The 17,101-nt window shown below is 37.5% G+C and overlaps 1 protein-coding gene across 8 annotated transcripts in view; it reads right to left on the reverse strand.

Annotated features, from left to right (window-relative positions):
* The window catches only part of pcdh15a (protocadherin-related 15a), a 200,678-nt gene that overhangs the window by 127,258 nt on the left and 56,319 nt on the right, over positions 1–17,101 (reverse strand). For all 8 annotated transcript variants that reach the window (XM_028468339.1, XM_028468336.1, XM_028468337.1 and 5 more), the window contains one exon: positions 11,943–12,061. In XM_028468339.1, coding sequence (XP_028324140.1) covers positions 11,943–12,033 — 91 coding nt within the window. In that variant the 5' untranslated portion in view covers positions 12,034–12,061. The remainder of the gene's footprint in view (positions 1–11,942; positions 12,062–17,101) is intronic.

Here is a 17,101-nt window from a genome sequence, read left to right on the forward strand (position 1 = left end):
ACTTTAATATAAATAATATAAAGTGTTACTCACACTTCTTCTAATTCACCACGCTTTAATCAGGTCACCGAACACTTCAATCAACAACATAATTGAAATCTAATCATATCCGAGTATAATTTTTTCCGCCATTAGAAATAATTTATTTCTGAGTGTTGAGGCTTTACTTTCAAAATGATTGCCACTTGACGGATAACTTAAACTGTAAAAAGTTCTAATCTGTGCAAGGCTTTAAAAGAAAAACATTTTATGTTAAAAAATATATATATATATAATTTATATTGAGTGATGTCATGTTTTCTTTTTGTTCTCTCCCCCAAACATGATCATAAAGGTTCAGAATGACTCATCATAATAGTTATTAACCATCAGCAAGCAAACAGTGTTTACATTCTATTATATTCTATGCATTGTTATTCAGCAAATCTCATAATTCAAATTATTACAAGACAGCTCATTGACTGCTACAGGGCCGGAGCAACCATGCGGCAACAAAATATATTTCTCTCACTGACATTCAGCATTAAAAGGCATTTTTACAGTCATTTTACAGATTAAACAGTCTGTACTATCCTGTGGAAATATTCACAAAGGCATATTTTTTATCAACCGAATCATCAAATCGATGCCAAAAGACTTTTCAAGACAACATATAAAAAAGGACGTACAGTATTTAGGAGGCGACGCTGTTTCAATCAAGTATATGTTCTTTCGCAGAAAGTTTACAAAAGATGGGGAGCATCCTATTTAGACAGTTAAGAAATGCAAATCATTTCCCAAATTGCCCAGAAACCTTCCTGCTCCTTCTAGAGGCAGCCAGGCAGTCATTAAAAACTGTCATCAAAAGCGAGAAATGAAAAAGAGGAGAAAAGATTATTGAGAGAGAGGAAAAGCAATGACGGGAAAGCAGGAAGTCATTTCTCACCCTTGAGATGGATGGCAAACTGCCAATACGACACATCGTTTCTCTTATCGTAAAATGTTTCAAGCTCTATGTCCATATGCAATTGCAAAGGCTTCTGTCTCTTCATATAAATATAATCCTTTATTAAATGATAAAGATGTTTCGGGCTCAACTATGGAAAGTTATTTAGACACAAAAGTCTATGGTAGATTTCTTAGAGTCGTCAATGAAATACTGTATTATCTAACCGAGGCAAGACAGAAGTTTTCTCATCTTTAATTTAATAAAACCAGCTTTAATCCAAAAAACAAACAAACAAAAAAGTGTAATGGCTTGAGGTTAGCGTCAATCACTTTGTGTGGCATGAAGCCAATGCAGCAAAGGGACAGTTTTATTCTTAACAGACAAATAAAAAATAAGATTTTTGATGTTTCCACTTCAACAAACATTTGGAAAGATTTTTATTAAGTGTGTCAGGTGTGCATTTGGGGACTAGGACATTTACTACTTTGCATGTACACACATTCAATATAAACTACCGTAATTTCCGGGCTATAAAGCGCACTGTTTAATTGGCCGCATTACAATAATTTAGCAATTTTCAAAGAAAAAAAACACACAAATGCTGCAGCCTATTGGCTGATGAGGGTGCCCTTCAGATAACTCGGCCAATCATAACGGGCAGGTAGGCGGGCTGCTGTACTCAAGTTAGGTTTCATGGAAATGTTTCAACTGATAAGTTTCCTTTACTACATGAAGTCACCTCCTCACTGCCCCACGTCTACATATCAGTCCAAGCTTTTTAGGGTCACTTTTTACTGGAACCAGACTGGTACACCACTTCGTCCGCTCCTCTTACCGTGAACTACCGCGGAGCAATCACAGCGAGTCGGACTCTGAGTCAGAATACCGACGCGATCGCTTCTGAACAAATCCAACGTGGTGATTTGGCAACTTCATGTTGTTATGCTACTATTACAAACTGGTTGACTTTTACTGTAGACAGAGTGGAGAACAGAACAGCCTGTATCCTGGCTGTTCTGATTTCCGCTCCGTCTGTCCGTCCTCATTACGGAAGCGTCTCCATCAGCCTCAGAGTCCAGAGCACCGATCAATCCTGAACAAACCTAACACTGTGAGTTAACAACTTTATGCTGATTATCCTTCTATTACTATTATTGCAGCTACAGCAGGCTCTCTCTCTCTCTCTCTGTCAACATTTCTCTGTGCCATTGCTATGATGAGGCAGTGTGCATTATAACAAAATGACTGATCAGAATGATTCAGTGCAAGTAAGAATGATTTAATGTTAACAATTTAATTGTTCCATCTGGTCTAATGTGACGGAGCTCAATTTTGTGGTGGCATGAAGCTTATGAAACCGGGAAAAATCCACAATTTAGCCGCGTCATTGTTTAAGCCGCAGGATTCAAAGCGTGAGAAAAAAGTAGAGGCTTATAGTCCGGAAATTATGGTACTATATATTAATTTATTTATATTATTTCTATTTTTTACTCTAAGCTCAACATTTTGTCTTGTTTAAAACTATGACACTTTTTAAAAGGAAAACCAACATATCCTTATTCACTGGAAAATCTGATAAAAGGCAGTCATCTCATTTGTAAAAAAACAACAAAAACTGTGAAAACCTATATTTTGATGCATATAAAATCAACTATAGTCATACCTTTTTCCCTATAACTGCATCCTAAAAGAAGAAAGAAATTAAATATACAGTTATCTTCACTATATTATCAGGAACATTTTGTTTGGTAGAAAGTGTTGTGATAACTTCATTTCCTAGTTAGAAAATAAAAGCATGCTGTGTTTAAACAATAAACAATGTTGATGATATATATATAAAAAAAAGAAAAAGCTTGGGTTTAATCAAAACTGAGTCCTTTTAAAATAATTGTACATTTAATATGCCAACAATCTTTAGGTTGTGTATAGTGTCGGGGAACAATTTATGAATATAAAAAAGCTGCCAATTTTTTATGAAAAAAAGTTAAAGCTGTATGTGGTACCGTTTTAAACCAGTGTGACAATAACTTAATGAGAGCACACTTGGCCTGGATTGTGTTTGTATAACAATGTAACACCCAGGTTCAAAGAAAACTTCCCATTGAGCAAGCAGTTGTTGCAGCAGCTTGTTTGATGTCAGTCCACTTCCCCCTGATACCAGATCTGACGGTGTTGCAAAAAACAATAAGGATTACAACAGCTACCTCTGGCTCTAATTCATCTGATACTGGCGTGAATACAAAATAAAACAATAGCTGGCAAAAGCTGTGAATCTGTTCTAAATTTGTTGCCCACCAAAACTCACAGCAGAGCCTAAATTTTATATGAAAAGTTTAAAAAAACACATGCATTAGTCATACTTTTGTGAGTAAAAGAGGAGATAAATCATTGTGAAGATTGGCCTGTGTCTTTATCTCATCATGGAGCATATGGAGCATCATGCTGTCACTATGTTTATTTGTTTTCTTTAGCTTCTCATGTGGTTAAAGTGAATCCCATTTTAAAGACACTTGTAAATATTCACAAGATTTATGGCAGCTGTGATGATTTTAAATGAGAAATATGGAACGTGAGTGATTCACAGCACTCCTCAGTGTTGCTTATCTCTGTCCCTGTGTGAGGGAACAACCACACACACACACACACACACAGACAGACACACACACACACACACACACACACACACACACACACACACGCACACACACACACACACACACACACACACACACACACACAGAGGCCTGCCAGGCAAAGGTTGCAATCACAGCAGGTGATTTAGAAGGTCCATGCTCACTAATGTGGGCCTGTTGGTACAGACCACAGGCAGCGCAGAGGTCTGTCATACAAGGAGTGACCCCCCCAACCCCCTCATGCTCACAGCCTGATTACAGCCTACGGCTTGGAGATTAAAAACCCCTCCTCTCCAGTCCTTCCACAATCTCTGGTTGGATCCAGACTCTCAGTCTGCACATCTGGCCCCTAATCAAACAATCCCTAAAATAGATAAACAATTGTGGGTGAGAATAGATGTGCAGGAATGATGGGGCAAATAGATGGAATAGGAAGAGAGAGTGTACAGGGAATAGTGAAAGCAAATAGCTGATGTGTCTATGGGCATTTATTACCAACAGTAATCCATACTGAACTTACTCAAACACACACAACCACACAGTTCACATAAATGGAGCTAAGCTTGTTTTTTTCAATCCTCTGCATACATGCATTTGCGTGACATCTGGATTTACCAGCGTAGGGATTTAAAGGTATGGATAGTGTACATCCGTCCTCTGCTCAAGAACTACATGTGACCTTTCATAACCATTTAATGTAACTAGTGCATACTAGTCCTTAATCTAAAGGGGATCTGGAGGATGTACAGTATTTATTTATAAGGCAACTCATACACCTCCTTTTCTAAAAATATGGCTTCTTGACCACCAACTATGTTCACACTGACAGCCTTTTAATTTTTTTATTTGAATTTTTGTACATTGTTTCTCTTGAGTTAAGTATGGATTAAGTATTTCATTTAAACTGTGTCCCTGTTGTAATTTACTGTGTGGCAATTCTGAGAGTTTTAGTCCTGGCTTGGTGCTTTGTTTTGTCAATAATATTTTGTTATTTGTCATAAATGTTATCGTTAATCTTGTTGTATTCTCTCTGTATTTTAATATCTTTTAATATCTGGCTAGGGATACCAGATACAAACTAGCCTTTTTTTGCTAACTGGCTCATTTACAGCATGTCTGTTTATTAATGTGCATTGTCCCTTTTAAATAACCAATAAATTCAAATAAATATTAAAATAATATTTATAAAAAAATAAATAAATAAAAAAAACTGAAGGAAATGAAAATAGATCCACATACCCAATTGCTCAGTTACGTAATTTAAAAAGTCAATTTTATCTTATGTAAAAAGTCTACTAATATGTATTGATCTGGTAAAGCAGTGGCTAAAACTGTTTTAAAAGTTTGGAAACTTGATTTATGTAATTGCTGTTACTTTATTATTATTATTATTATTACTATTTTACCACCATTTCAAATTGTTGTTCGAAAGCCTGTGCAAATAATTGTGTCTGTCAGAGAATACACTAAAATGTGATTATTTATAATAAGCAGCCCACCTAAAAAGTTGTGGAATACTTCTTCCAAGAGCAAAACCACTTTGTTTTGTTTCGGTTTGTTTTCCCGTAGAACTATGAAAAAGAGAACATCAAAAGTTAATTCTGGTTGCTGTTTTCAGTTCATAGACAAAATAGGAATTAGCTGCAAAAACAACTTTTGGAAAGCCGAGGGAATTAAGAGGGAGAAGATGAAGAATGTTTAGCTGCTCAAAACCAGATCATCCCACGGTTACAAAAATGCTCATTAAACCTTTAACACTCCATCTAAAACCATACAACATTGTAATATTCTTAGTTTGTCAGGCCAATTAAAGCTGTTCATGTGGGCATTCCCCATGGTTCCCTATGTTGGTCAAAGAAGTGACCAAAACCCACAACCTTGATATGAAACCATATTAAAAGTCAGATGTGTGGTTATTATTGGAAAACAGTCACAGTCAGTGTTACAGCAGGTTGGACATTTTATGAATAAATATTTCAGATAAGCTGATACTTATTAACACACGTTAATTTATGTGTTTGTTTGGACTGTTTTAGGTTTTAGCTTTATAGCATAAAAATCAATATTTGGAGCGGACCAGTGAAAATAAGGAAATCGTTTTGGTAGGGACTCAGATTTTCTGTAATCTTGGGAAACCAATGGAAAAAACCTGACCTGTTTTTTATTTTATTTATTTTATTTATTATTTTTCTCTCTCTCTCTTTTAAAATTGGGTCCCAACATGACATGGAAATGTCTCGGAGGCCCTGCATTGGAGCAATGCAACTGGTGATACGAATAACAAACAATCCTTGTATAAAACAGTCATAGCATATGATTGTAAACTATTAACCTAAGGAAACCCAGTGGGTTTAATGCTATTTAATATGTGAAATGTAACCTAATCATTACAACTTTTAAGTTTCTATCATATCATTTTAAATAGCACATCTCGGTTTTTCTTAGCAACACGTACATTTTTTTGATGTGCATTACAAGCATATACAAACCCTGGCAAAAATTATGGAATCACAAGACTTGGAGAATTCAGCTGTTTCATTTTGTAGAAAAAAAGTAGATCACAGACATGTCACAAAACTGAAGTAATTTAAAATGGCAACTTTCTGGCTTTAAGAAACATGAAAAGATTGAACACGAAAAAAATTGTGGTAGTCAGTAACAATCGCTTCCTTAGATCAAGCAGAAGGAAAAAAATATTGAATCACTCACTTCGGAGGAAAAAATTATGGAATCACCCTGTAAGTTTCCATCTCCAAAATTAACACCTTCATCAGATTAAATCTGCACATTAGTCTGCAGTTAAAAAGGAGTGCTCACACATTGGAGAGCTGATGCACAAAGCAGATTGACATGAATCATGGCTGCAACACGAGAGATGTCAGTTGAAACAAAGAAGAGGGTTATCAAACTTTAAAGATGTTGGGTTCTTTCTTTTTTACTATGGACTTTATATTTTGTTCAGCGCTTTGAGATGACTTTGTTGTATTTTGCGCTATATAAATAAAGTTGCAAAAGATGTTGGTTGTTCACAGTTAGCTGTGTCTAAAATCTGGACCAAGTAAAAACAACATGGGACGGTTGTAAAAGGCAAGCATACTGGTAGACCAAGGAAGACATCAAAGCGTCAAGACAGAAAACTTAAAGCAATATGTCTTGAAAACAGATAATGCACAGCAAAACAAATGAGGAACAAATGGGTGGAAACTCTGTGACCAACGTCTGTGACCAAACTGTAAGAAACCGCCTAAAGGGAATGGAATTCACATACAGAAAAGCTAAAAGAAAGCCATCATTAACTCCATAACAGAAAAGAACAAGGTTACAATGGGCTAAGGAAAAGCAATGGTGGACTGTGGATGACTGAATGAAAGTCATTAGATGTCGATCGATATGGAATTTCCAGCCGATGGCCGATATCTAAAGCCAATTTTGGAAGTCGATATTTGAGGCCGATAAACTTTTTTTCACATTGATTAAAAAAGACAATTGAAACGCTCATATGATATAAATGTATATATTAGAAATTAAATTAAACACATCAATAGAACTCTCAACATTTATTGAACTTTAAATATACCCGTACACAACAAAGTACAACAAAAAGTACAGGACGAATAAGTAGCAGTAAAGCACAACAACAATATACAATGTGCAAGTAGTCGTTTGAAACTTAATACCTGTTTTAGGTATAACCACTCACTCCTTCCCTCTGTTCACAGCCACTACCATTATACATAAGCTTCAAACATGTCACCAAATGCACAACTACAACATTACATCTCAGGCACTGGGGAGTCATTACATCTTCAATTAATGCATAAGTTTATGTTGACATTTTGGACACTTTTCTTATTCCCTCAATTGAAAGGATGTTTGGGGATGATGACAATTTATCAATCATCTTGTCATAAAGCAAAAACTGTGAAAACTTTCCTTGAATAAAGACACATAGGGTCAATATCATGGCCTTTAAACAGCTCAGATCTCAATCCAATTGAAAATCTGTGGTGGAAATTGAAGAAAAAGGTCCATGTCATAAGACTCCATCTAGCAACAGCAATCAGAGAAAGTTGGAGCCGGATTGATAAAAATGAATGGTGGTTTGAGTGATCCATTTCAAGTGCAGAGGGGAGTCTCTGTCATGAATCTTTTATTCTTTGGCCATCGAGCCGTCACTGCACAAATTAAGGTTTCATCTGTCTGTTTCTTTCTTTTCCTGGGTGTGAAACATTGTTTAAATTGTCTACTTATGCTGCGATGTTATTGTTCTGGTTAAAAAATGTTTTAAATGAAACTGTCATATCTTTTGGTAAAATGTCCTCAGCTAAGATCAACTGGACCAAAAGTGAAGCCTTAGCAGTGGGGGATGGGCTGTACAGGAGGCTGGTTTTACCTGGAGGCCTCATGAGGACTAAAGAGGGACTCACGTATCTTGGAGTGCATCTTGGAAATAAAACCTTCTCCAGTAAAAACTGGGAAAATGTTCTTGAGAAGGTCGAGGGCCGACTAAAGAAATGTCATTTAAAGGCTGGTTTCTTGTTTTTAATAATACTGTGTCATCCATGTTGTGGCACCGGCTGGTGTGCACGGACCCTCCAGTGAACCTGCTGTCCAAAGTGCAGTCTGTCATGGTGGACTTCTTCTGGGACCGCCTGCACCAAAAAGGAAGGGGGTCACGGACTGGTCCATCTGGTGAGCAGAGGAGCTGCCATCAGGCTTCAGTTTATCCAGAGATTTCTCAGTGGACCTGCTGATCTGATCTGGAGACCCACCTATCACTCGAGCCATACTGGAGTGGTGTGGTGGTCTGGGTCTGACTGAGTCGTTGTTAATGAATATCAATGGATGTCAGATGAACAATGTCCCGGTTTTCTATAGAAGAGCATCCAAAGTGTGGAGATTGTTCCACAAAGAGAGGGAGGAGAAGTGCTCCTCTCTTTACTGGCTTCTTAAAGAGCCTGTGGTGTACAGGACTCGTCTTCAGTGTGAAGCAGGGCTGTCCCTACTTCAAAGACTGTGTGAGATCAGAACCCTCATGCTTGGACATGTGGTGGAGGTGTGCAGTCCTCACCTGCAGCCCAAGATGAATGATGTTTTTTCCTGATGTGACACTTGTTCCTGTTTTCAATGATAATGTTGGTGTTCTGCTAAAAATGTATAATGGTGTTGGGAAAAACTCTGAGCACATTGACAGGTAAGACCATGTATTACCTGTCAGTCAAAGTTTTAAATCAGAACAAACTGAGAGATTGAGTAGACACTTCTCTGTCAGAAACCTAAGTGGAAAGCTCTCTATAAAGCCCTGCTAACAAAGCTGAGTGGTGATTTACAAGTGGAGGGTCCTTCATGGTTCCATTGCTATCAATAGATTTGTTTCTGTGATTAATCCTGATGTGGTAGATACCTGTCCATTCTGTCCGCAGAGGGAAACTGTTTCATTGTTTCATGGAGTGCTTGTCTTGTGGTGCTGTTTCAAATGTTGATTCAGATTTTTTTCTTTGTTTGGTGAGGTTTTTTCCCACAAGATGTTCATTTTGGGGTATAAATACACCAGACATCAAAAGTCCAAATGTCAACTTTTTAATTTCCTGTTAGGTCAAGCAAAGATGGCTGTGTACCAGAGCAGGAGGAAAAAGGTAGAAAGATCTTTGGATTCAGATGTAAAAAGTGTCTTTGTTTGTATGTTGGAATGCTCGTCTGAAATAAGACACACGTAAGATCAATGTCCCTAAAAAAGTGCTGGAACTACAAATAGTCTCCATCTTAGAAGCAATTAGATTAAGTTTAAAATATATGATCAAATTACTCAAAAGTCTGCGCACACATTGCTTGTAATTCTTCAACATTTACAATAGTCTAAAGCAGTGTTTCTCAAATGGGGGTTTGTGTACCCCTAGGGGGACGTGATGACACGCTTTCTCAAATGGAGGTACGTGTACCCCAAGGGGTACGCGACAGCACTCACTTGAGAAAGAGTGTAAAACATTGCAAATAAAGGCATCAAAAATAAGGGATTTTGTTTATTATTGGTTATAAATGACAATCGTACTAAAAATGACCAGCAACACACAAACCAACAACAACACCCTAAATAAGAGAAAAATACAGAAGATCCCTACAAAATACACAAAAGTAAAAAAGAAACGTACAAAAACGACATTAGAAACAACCATACGACACCAAAAACACACACACTGAGATATCATAATTTAAATAATACTAAGAACACACAAAAACTACAACAAAAAACACACACACACACACACAAAGAGAAAATTATACTGACTAATAAAAAGAACAGACAAAAAACAACAAAATATACAAAATGACACCAAAAATGTGTGTTATCATTCATTCATTCCATCATTATGCACTATAGTTGTTTTTTCATAGAATTCTGAGCAAAATAGTTGGACAAAGGGGTACTTGCATTTAAAAGTTAGAAAAAGGGGGTAGTTGAGCCAAAAAAGTTTGAGAATCACTGGTCGAAAGAACCTCTGAGTTACAGAACACAATAAAAAACAACAAGCATGTTGTTAGTCCTGTTTCATTCATTTTCAAACCTGCTTATTCCTGTTGCAAATTAGCCAAATTTTACAAATAAAACGTATCTTCAAAATGTGCTGTTGTGTGTGTGTGTGTGTCCGTGCGTATGTATAATACTATATCTATATTTAGTGCTTTGAGATTACTTTTGTTGTAATTAGCGCTATATAAATAAAGTTAAATTAAATTAAATTGAATCTAAATTAAACTATTATTTACAGTACATTTAATAAATATTTGTTTCCTGCTTGAATGCTGTTTAATGAAGCTGTACAGAAGCAAAACAAACATTTGTTTAATGTTTATGATATTGATTTCAGGAGAGACCTGGGGAAAAATAATAAGTGAGGAAAGTTAAGTGCTAAACCGTGCACCTGTGTGTGTCCATGTGTCTGTACATTTGGATGCATGAGTCCCCATGGGAAATATGAACAGTATTAGGAGCAATGTACTTTGATTGGGACCAACATTTGTGTGTGCGATCTGACAATTCTAGATCATGGTGGATTCAAAATGTGATGACAATCAACCAAGTCACAGAGATAGTTTTTTTTTTATCTGCCAAATAAGACCATTGCTAGTCTGGTTCATGTCAGCACTACAGACATATGGGAGAATCAATCTAGAATCACTGCCCCCCCCCCCCAGCCCTCTCAGTGCACATACACATGCAGAGTATGAGGAACGAAGTGCTTTTTCTGTGTTAGCAGCTGCCTCTCAGAGGCATCGAGCAGATGTCCTTCTGCCCTCTGTAAAACTCTCTCAGTTCTGACTGTCAGAAGCACTGACAGACGTTTGAGGAAACAGTGCATTTAACTCTCTTCTGTAACAATAACACCACAAACTCTCTGTGTTTGAAGTCACTCAGCAGAAGCTCATGGGGCTTTGTTTACGCACCTCTCATGTGGTCCCTACAGGCTGCAACTTTCTTAAAGGGGCCACGTACTGCCCTGAAGGAAGCCATGCAACTCAATTTAATCATCCATTTATACCTAATGAAGGAAAAAGCCAAAAGTGGCACAAAAGTAAGGTTGAATCAGTATTGCTTTTCTTGTTTAACTAGATTGTGAAATAAAAAAAATAGAGAGTTTGTATCGCCTATTGCTATTTTGAGGAAAAATATTGAGATATGAATACTGGTCCATATCTCCCAGGCCTAATGTAAACAAAGCAGTAAAGTTTTATCTTGCAAAGGATATGATCCTCCAAATTGTGGAAAAGGTTCAAAAGACTGCTTAAAGTAGGATTTTAATAACATGAGTGTGTTACCTCAAAAAGCAAATAAAGCCGCTAGATTTATTTGCTGCCTTGTTATCTAACAAGTGTGCACCTTACTGTAATGTTGTTGTGTTTGAGTTTCTCATTTTGAGTTAAGCAAAATTAAAAAGACTGTGTGTGACTAAAAATACTTGAAGTTTTGCATGTTCACCTTTTGGTTTAATGTTAACAGTGCTTGGAACTAATTTGCTAAATAGTTTACAAAAATTTAAAAAAACATTCGGAAAGTACTCTGACTTAAATGATCTTGTATCCTTTATTCTGTTTGATTTGATTTTTTTTACTGGTAAATCATGATGAAACTGTGATGGTGATTTTACAAAAATAAAAGGGTGATATGATTTTTTTTTTCCATATCGCCCACCTCTTGAACAAGCATCACTACTTTCTTTCAAAATCCAGAAATTCCATTGTGCCACAGGATCCCAAATGTGCTCACTTTCCAATGTTAAAAGAAGATCTATCAGAACATTCTCTCTGTTTCCGTGTCAGTAGTGTGGTTGCACTAACTAAATGGGGAGGCCAAAGGAAAATCCATCCGTGTTCAGTGCTCATACCTTCTGTATCCTGGCCCCAGCTGTTTTTCAGCAAAGAGAGGATTGCCATTCCTGTCCCCAGCCATCTGACAAGCCACCACCCCAGACGCATCTTCTGGCAAGCCTTATTGCCTGTCAACCTAGAACAAAAAGAAAGCAGAAAGGAATGTTTCATGTATGTCCTACTGAGTCCTCTGGGATTTCTGCACACATGAAAACCTTCCTAAAACATTGATGTCAAGGCAGTATGCCCAGGATCAGATTTGCCCTGACATGTGGGGAAACCAAACTGATCCCTGAATTTGAGAAAATCTGTTGTAAAATTGTATAGTATAGCAGAATCTGAAAAAAACACCACAAAAAAGTAAGCTTTTAAAAAATTTAACTCTTAATAATACACCAAATTACTTTCCGATCCCACAGTTCTAACTGGAAAGGTCTAATTACCTAGGAGGCAATATTTTCACCGGTGTTTGTTTATTTGTTTGTTTGTCTGTTTTCAAGATTATGTCAAAAGTAAAGAGAATTTAGAGAAAATTGTAACCAAAGATAGACTTTATGCCATGGAAGATTCCATTGAATTGCAATCTGGATTAATATACTAAAATTAACCTCAGGGACTGTAGTCCTTTTACAAAAAAACCTCAAAATACCTTGATCACTGCACTACTAATCTCTGTGGAGACTTTTGACACACACAGGCACACACACACTACACTGCCTAATGTCTTTTAACTAGATGACCAAAAAGAGAATGTTAGTCAGCAATAGAGGGTGACGCCTCTGAGATTGTGAAACATCCAGTGAACAATGTGTTCAAGTGTATTAGGGAATTGTTTTTTTTCTAACACTTGCATCTCTATTATTTACCATTACATATGACTTTTCTCAAGGTGGAAATAAAATTTGATGCAAACAATGGCAAGTATTTGCCTTTAAGTTTTGTGTAAACAAACACACCAGGTACAACAGAAAGTTACATGAACATGTGATGTATTGCTATGGATACATACTTAGAAGTTCACTGAGTTCCATTGATATTGTGATGGAACATCACTGCTGCAACAAATATAGCCGTGAAATTTCCTTGTTACGATAATCCACTATCAACATTCCGTAATATTGTAACAAATCAGAAATGATTTCAAACCACAGCAACTTAGACAATAAGTGGTAGACCACGTAAAAATTGTTAAATGATGTGTGTAATACAATACAGCCATCAGATGAGCGCATAACAGCATGTAGAAAAGTGATGTCGGTCACGAACTTTGACGTGAGCTACTTTTTTCGTTCGTTCTCTTCAAGCCGCATTTGATTGGTCAATATGTGTGTGACGCTTTGTCTGCGGCACTCCAGATACACACACAACACACTGCAAACACATGGACAGGAAGGAGGGAGATGAGAAAGAAAAAGAGCAAGGACCACAATGCAAACAGACCGGAAAGGTTAAAAAAAAAAGTTGAGAAAATGAGTGACAACGGGAAACGCAGCAAAATCTGGACACACTTCAATTACTCTGACCAAACTACGGCAGAATGTAGAGTCTGCAAGACGAAAATCTTTTATAGAGCAGGCTCCACAAACAACTTGCACAGGCACAAAGAGAACTGTTCATCCATTGCAATGCGAACAACAAAGACAAGCAAGTGTACCTGATATCATTGAAGATGCGAGTGTGTCTACTGCAACTGTTGCTGCTACTGCAGTGTTTACAGCATCGTCCAGTACACCACTACAACCACCTAAAAGTTCAACCCAGAGCTCTATGAGCCAGCAAGACAGAACACAATTGATGAAGAACTGGCTAAAATGATCGCATGTGATTTACAACCATTTTTAGTTGCGGAGGATAAAGAATTCAGAAGGTTTATTCATGCACTCAATTTAATGTATGCAATTCCAAGTCGGAAAACACTCTCCCCAAGAATTATCCCAGGCTTATATGACAGAGAATATGCTTCACTGGAAGAGAGGGTTAAAAAAGCCACAACAGTTTGTCTAACAACTGACAGCTGGACATCCCGAGCCACCACATTCTACTCGTCAGTCACATGTCATTTGTTGAAAATTACATAATGGTATTCTGTCTTCTGGATTGTTTTGAGTTCAGTGACAGACACACTTCTAAGAACTTAGCAGAGGAGCTGCTCAAAGTGGAGAAAGAGTGAGGCGTGGACCACAAAGTGGTTTGCTGTGTTAGTGACTATGCAGCTAACATAACCAAAGCAATTAAAACCCTGAAATGAACCCATGTCTTGCACACACAATGAACATGATTGTAAGAGATGCTCTGAAGGTGATGAAGCTCACTGTGGACAAAGTGAAGGCGATAGTGGAGTTTTTCCACAGGAGCACAACAGCCACACATAAGCTTAAATCTACCCAACTACATGGGCCTTCCTGAGCTGAAGCTTAAACAAGACTGTGTCACAAGGTGGAAATCCACCTTTCATATGATAAAAACAGATTCTGGAATTCAAGGATGTAGTCATCTCTACCCTGGCTTTATCAATCCATTGGTTGATCCTCTGAGCCAAGAAGAGTGGCAGGTACTGCAGGAGGCATGCACTGTTCTGGAGCCATTTGAGCAGGTCACTATGGAGATCAGCACAGACAGGTGCAGTGTACAAATGTTTTCACATTATTATTATTATTAGTTGTTGTGGCATTATTGGTGAAAAGCGGATTAGACATGACCAGAAGTAATAAATATACTGCTAAATAGCGATGTAAAGATTAATAGTACTGCAGTTAAAAATCGATTCATAGGTATCACGGTTCATATCGATACTGAAAATTAAATTGCAGTACTTTTTTTAAACAGCAGAGGGCGCTATCTATTTATCCTTCTTTTGTTTGAACTACATCACTCACACGCGACGTGAGCGTCGGCACCAGGCATGGCCGGCCCAGCCTATATGCAGAATAAGCTGCTGCTTAGGGCCCCCTGGCCATTAGGGGGCAACCCCACTTGCATGTTACTGGTACTGCTGTGCATTGCGCACATCAAAACTGCAGAGTGCATTTTCAGTAATCTATCCAGCCATGCATTTGTTTGTAATTAAAAACTGGCAACCTAGAGAGTGAGGTTGGACCTGACCTTGCCACGATTGGTCAGTTCATTGTAAGGAAATAGCATGGAAGAAATTGCCTGATACAAACAACAGCATTCGTCACGTTGAAGATAATTTATCAGTCCAAGAGCGTAGGCGGCAGGCGGAATCGCCTACTACTCTTAAACATGTTCATAAATGATTCCTTACACCTTTAGCACTGAAAGAATATCTGTAAAAGTCACATTTTTCTATTAGCTCTGTCTGCTAGCACATAGCATGTCTTATTCACTGCTAAAATAGCTGCATGCCAACCGACCACTGGGTGACCAGCGCACTCTGCTGGTCGAAGCAAATATCTGACGTAAATATAGTACACTGACTGTTTTAGTCCATTTGTTGAGGCACAAAATACATTTTAAGTTGCACTTTTAAAAAGAAAAGGAACTATTATGCAGTTTTGCATTGTTTACTGTAGAGCCAGAATTTAAATCAATAGGCTTCTTCTTCATCTGTATTGTTCCTTTATTTATTTCATTCAGGATTATCAAGAATAGTTTATCAAGGGATTCTTTTGACAATGAACGATAAAAGAAAAAAGTACAGTATTTTCAGGTTTTTTTCTGAAAAAAAATAATTCATTATTTGTCTACAGTTTCATTTTGTAAAATAAATTGTGAGAGAATTGTATCATGAACCCAGTATTGTGAATCGAATCATATCGGGAGTTGAGTGAATGTGACATCCCAACTACTAAATAAAACAAAGCATAATTTTAACAGTTATTTACTCTTTTTCAGCTATGTTCCAGCCTCCAAAATTTTAATCCTGTGCAGAGGTCTACAGAGAGTGACAGCTGAGCACCAGACCAGAGTAACCACAGGGAAAGTGACAAGAGTTGGTGGCAGCTCTCTGTGCATCCAAGGACAGAAAGTTCCATAGAATGGAATACAACACTATTTTCTCAGAAACCACCATTCTTGACCCAAGATTCAAGAAGCTGGCCTTTAATGACAACAAAGCAGTTGATGAAGCCCTTCAGAAAATAACTGCAGCAGCAGCAAGATCCAGCCAGCCTACTCCACTGTCAGAGGGCCAAGAGGGAGAAGAGCCTGCAGAGCACGAACAAGAGGAGCCACAAGCATCTGCTGTTTGGAGATTCTTCGAAAAAAGAGCAAGTAGAGACACTACAAGAAGGAATCCCTCAGCAGATTCGATTCTGGAAGTGAAATCCAACCTTGAGGAGCCTCTTTTCCAGCAAAGTGCAGACCCACTGAGCTGGGGGGAGACCAAGGCTTCAGTTTACCCATGTCTCACAAATGTGATAGCAACATCAGTCCCCTCAGAGAGAATCTTCTGAAAAACAGGGCTGATAATTACTGAGAAAAAAAATAGGATCAACCCCTCAAAGCTGAATGCCAATTTTAACTAAAGGAAGATGCTGTTTTTTTTTTCTTTCCTTTTAGTTTTATATATTTTTTGTTGTGTGATTCTGTAAGTTCCTGGATGTTGTTTCACTTTAAATTAGTTTATTACTAAAAAGTTAATATTTTAATGTAGTTATTTGTAAATAGTTAAATGGTTTTTTTTGCACTTTATAATTGATTCTTTTTTTTTTTTTTTTTTATCAATCTGAGTATATAAATAAAGGTGCATTTATATAATAAACATTGTTTTGCTTTTTTACATTAGTAATTCATATTGTGCATAACTTTACACAAATTTTGGTGATTTTTAATTTAAGCACCACAAAATCTGAGGAGCCACTTGGGAGCCGAAAGAGCTGGCTCTTTTTAGTGAGCTGAGTCGAAAGAGCCAATTCTCTGGAAACACCAATTCCCATCAATAATGTAGAATGCATCCTAAATTAGTTACTAATGGCTGAGCAGGTGCATGTTGGATGTTCAAAGAATGTTACCACTTGACTTTAGAAGAGTGGTGAAGTGTCCTCTGGATTCCTGGAATCACTATTCTACATCTGTCTTTGTGATGGACAACTCTGGGTTTGACAGATGCCAAAGAAAATGAACTGACTGACTGTATCACTGCATTGTGGCAGGTTTGATGGAGGGGAATTGTGGTGTTTGAGTTAGGCTCAGCCAGTTCGTTCAGTGAAAAGAC

Source organism: Gouania willdenowi, chromosome 15 (assembly GCF_900634775.1).
Source record: "Gouania willdenowi chromosome 15, fGouWil2.1, whole genome shotgun sequence".
Classification (NCBI taxonomy): Eukaryota; Metazoa; Chordata; class Actinopteri; order Blenniiformes; family Gobiesocidae; genus Gouania; species Gouania willdenowi.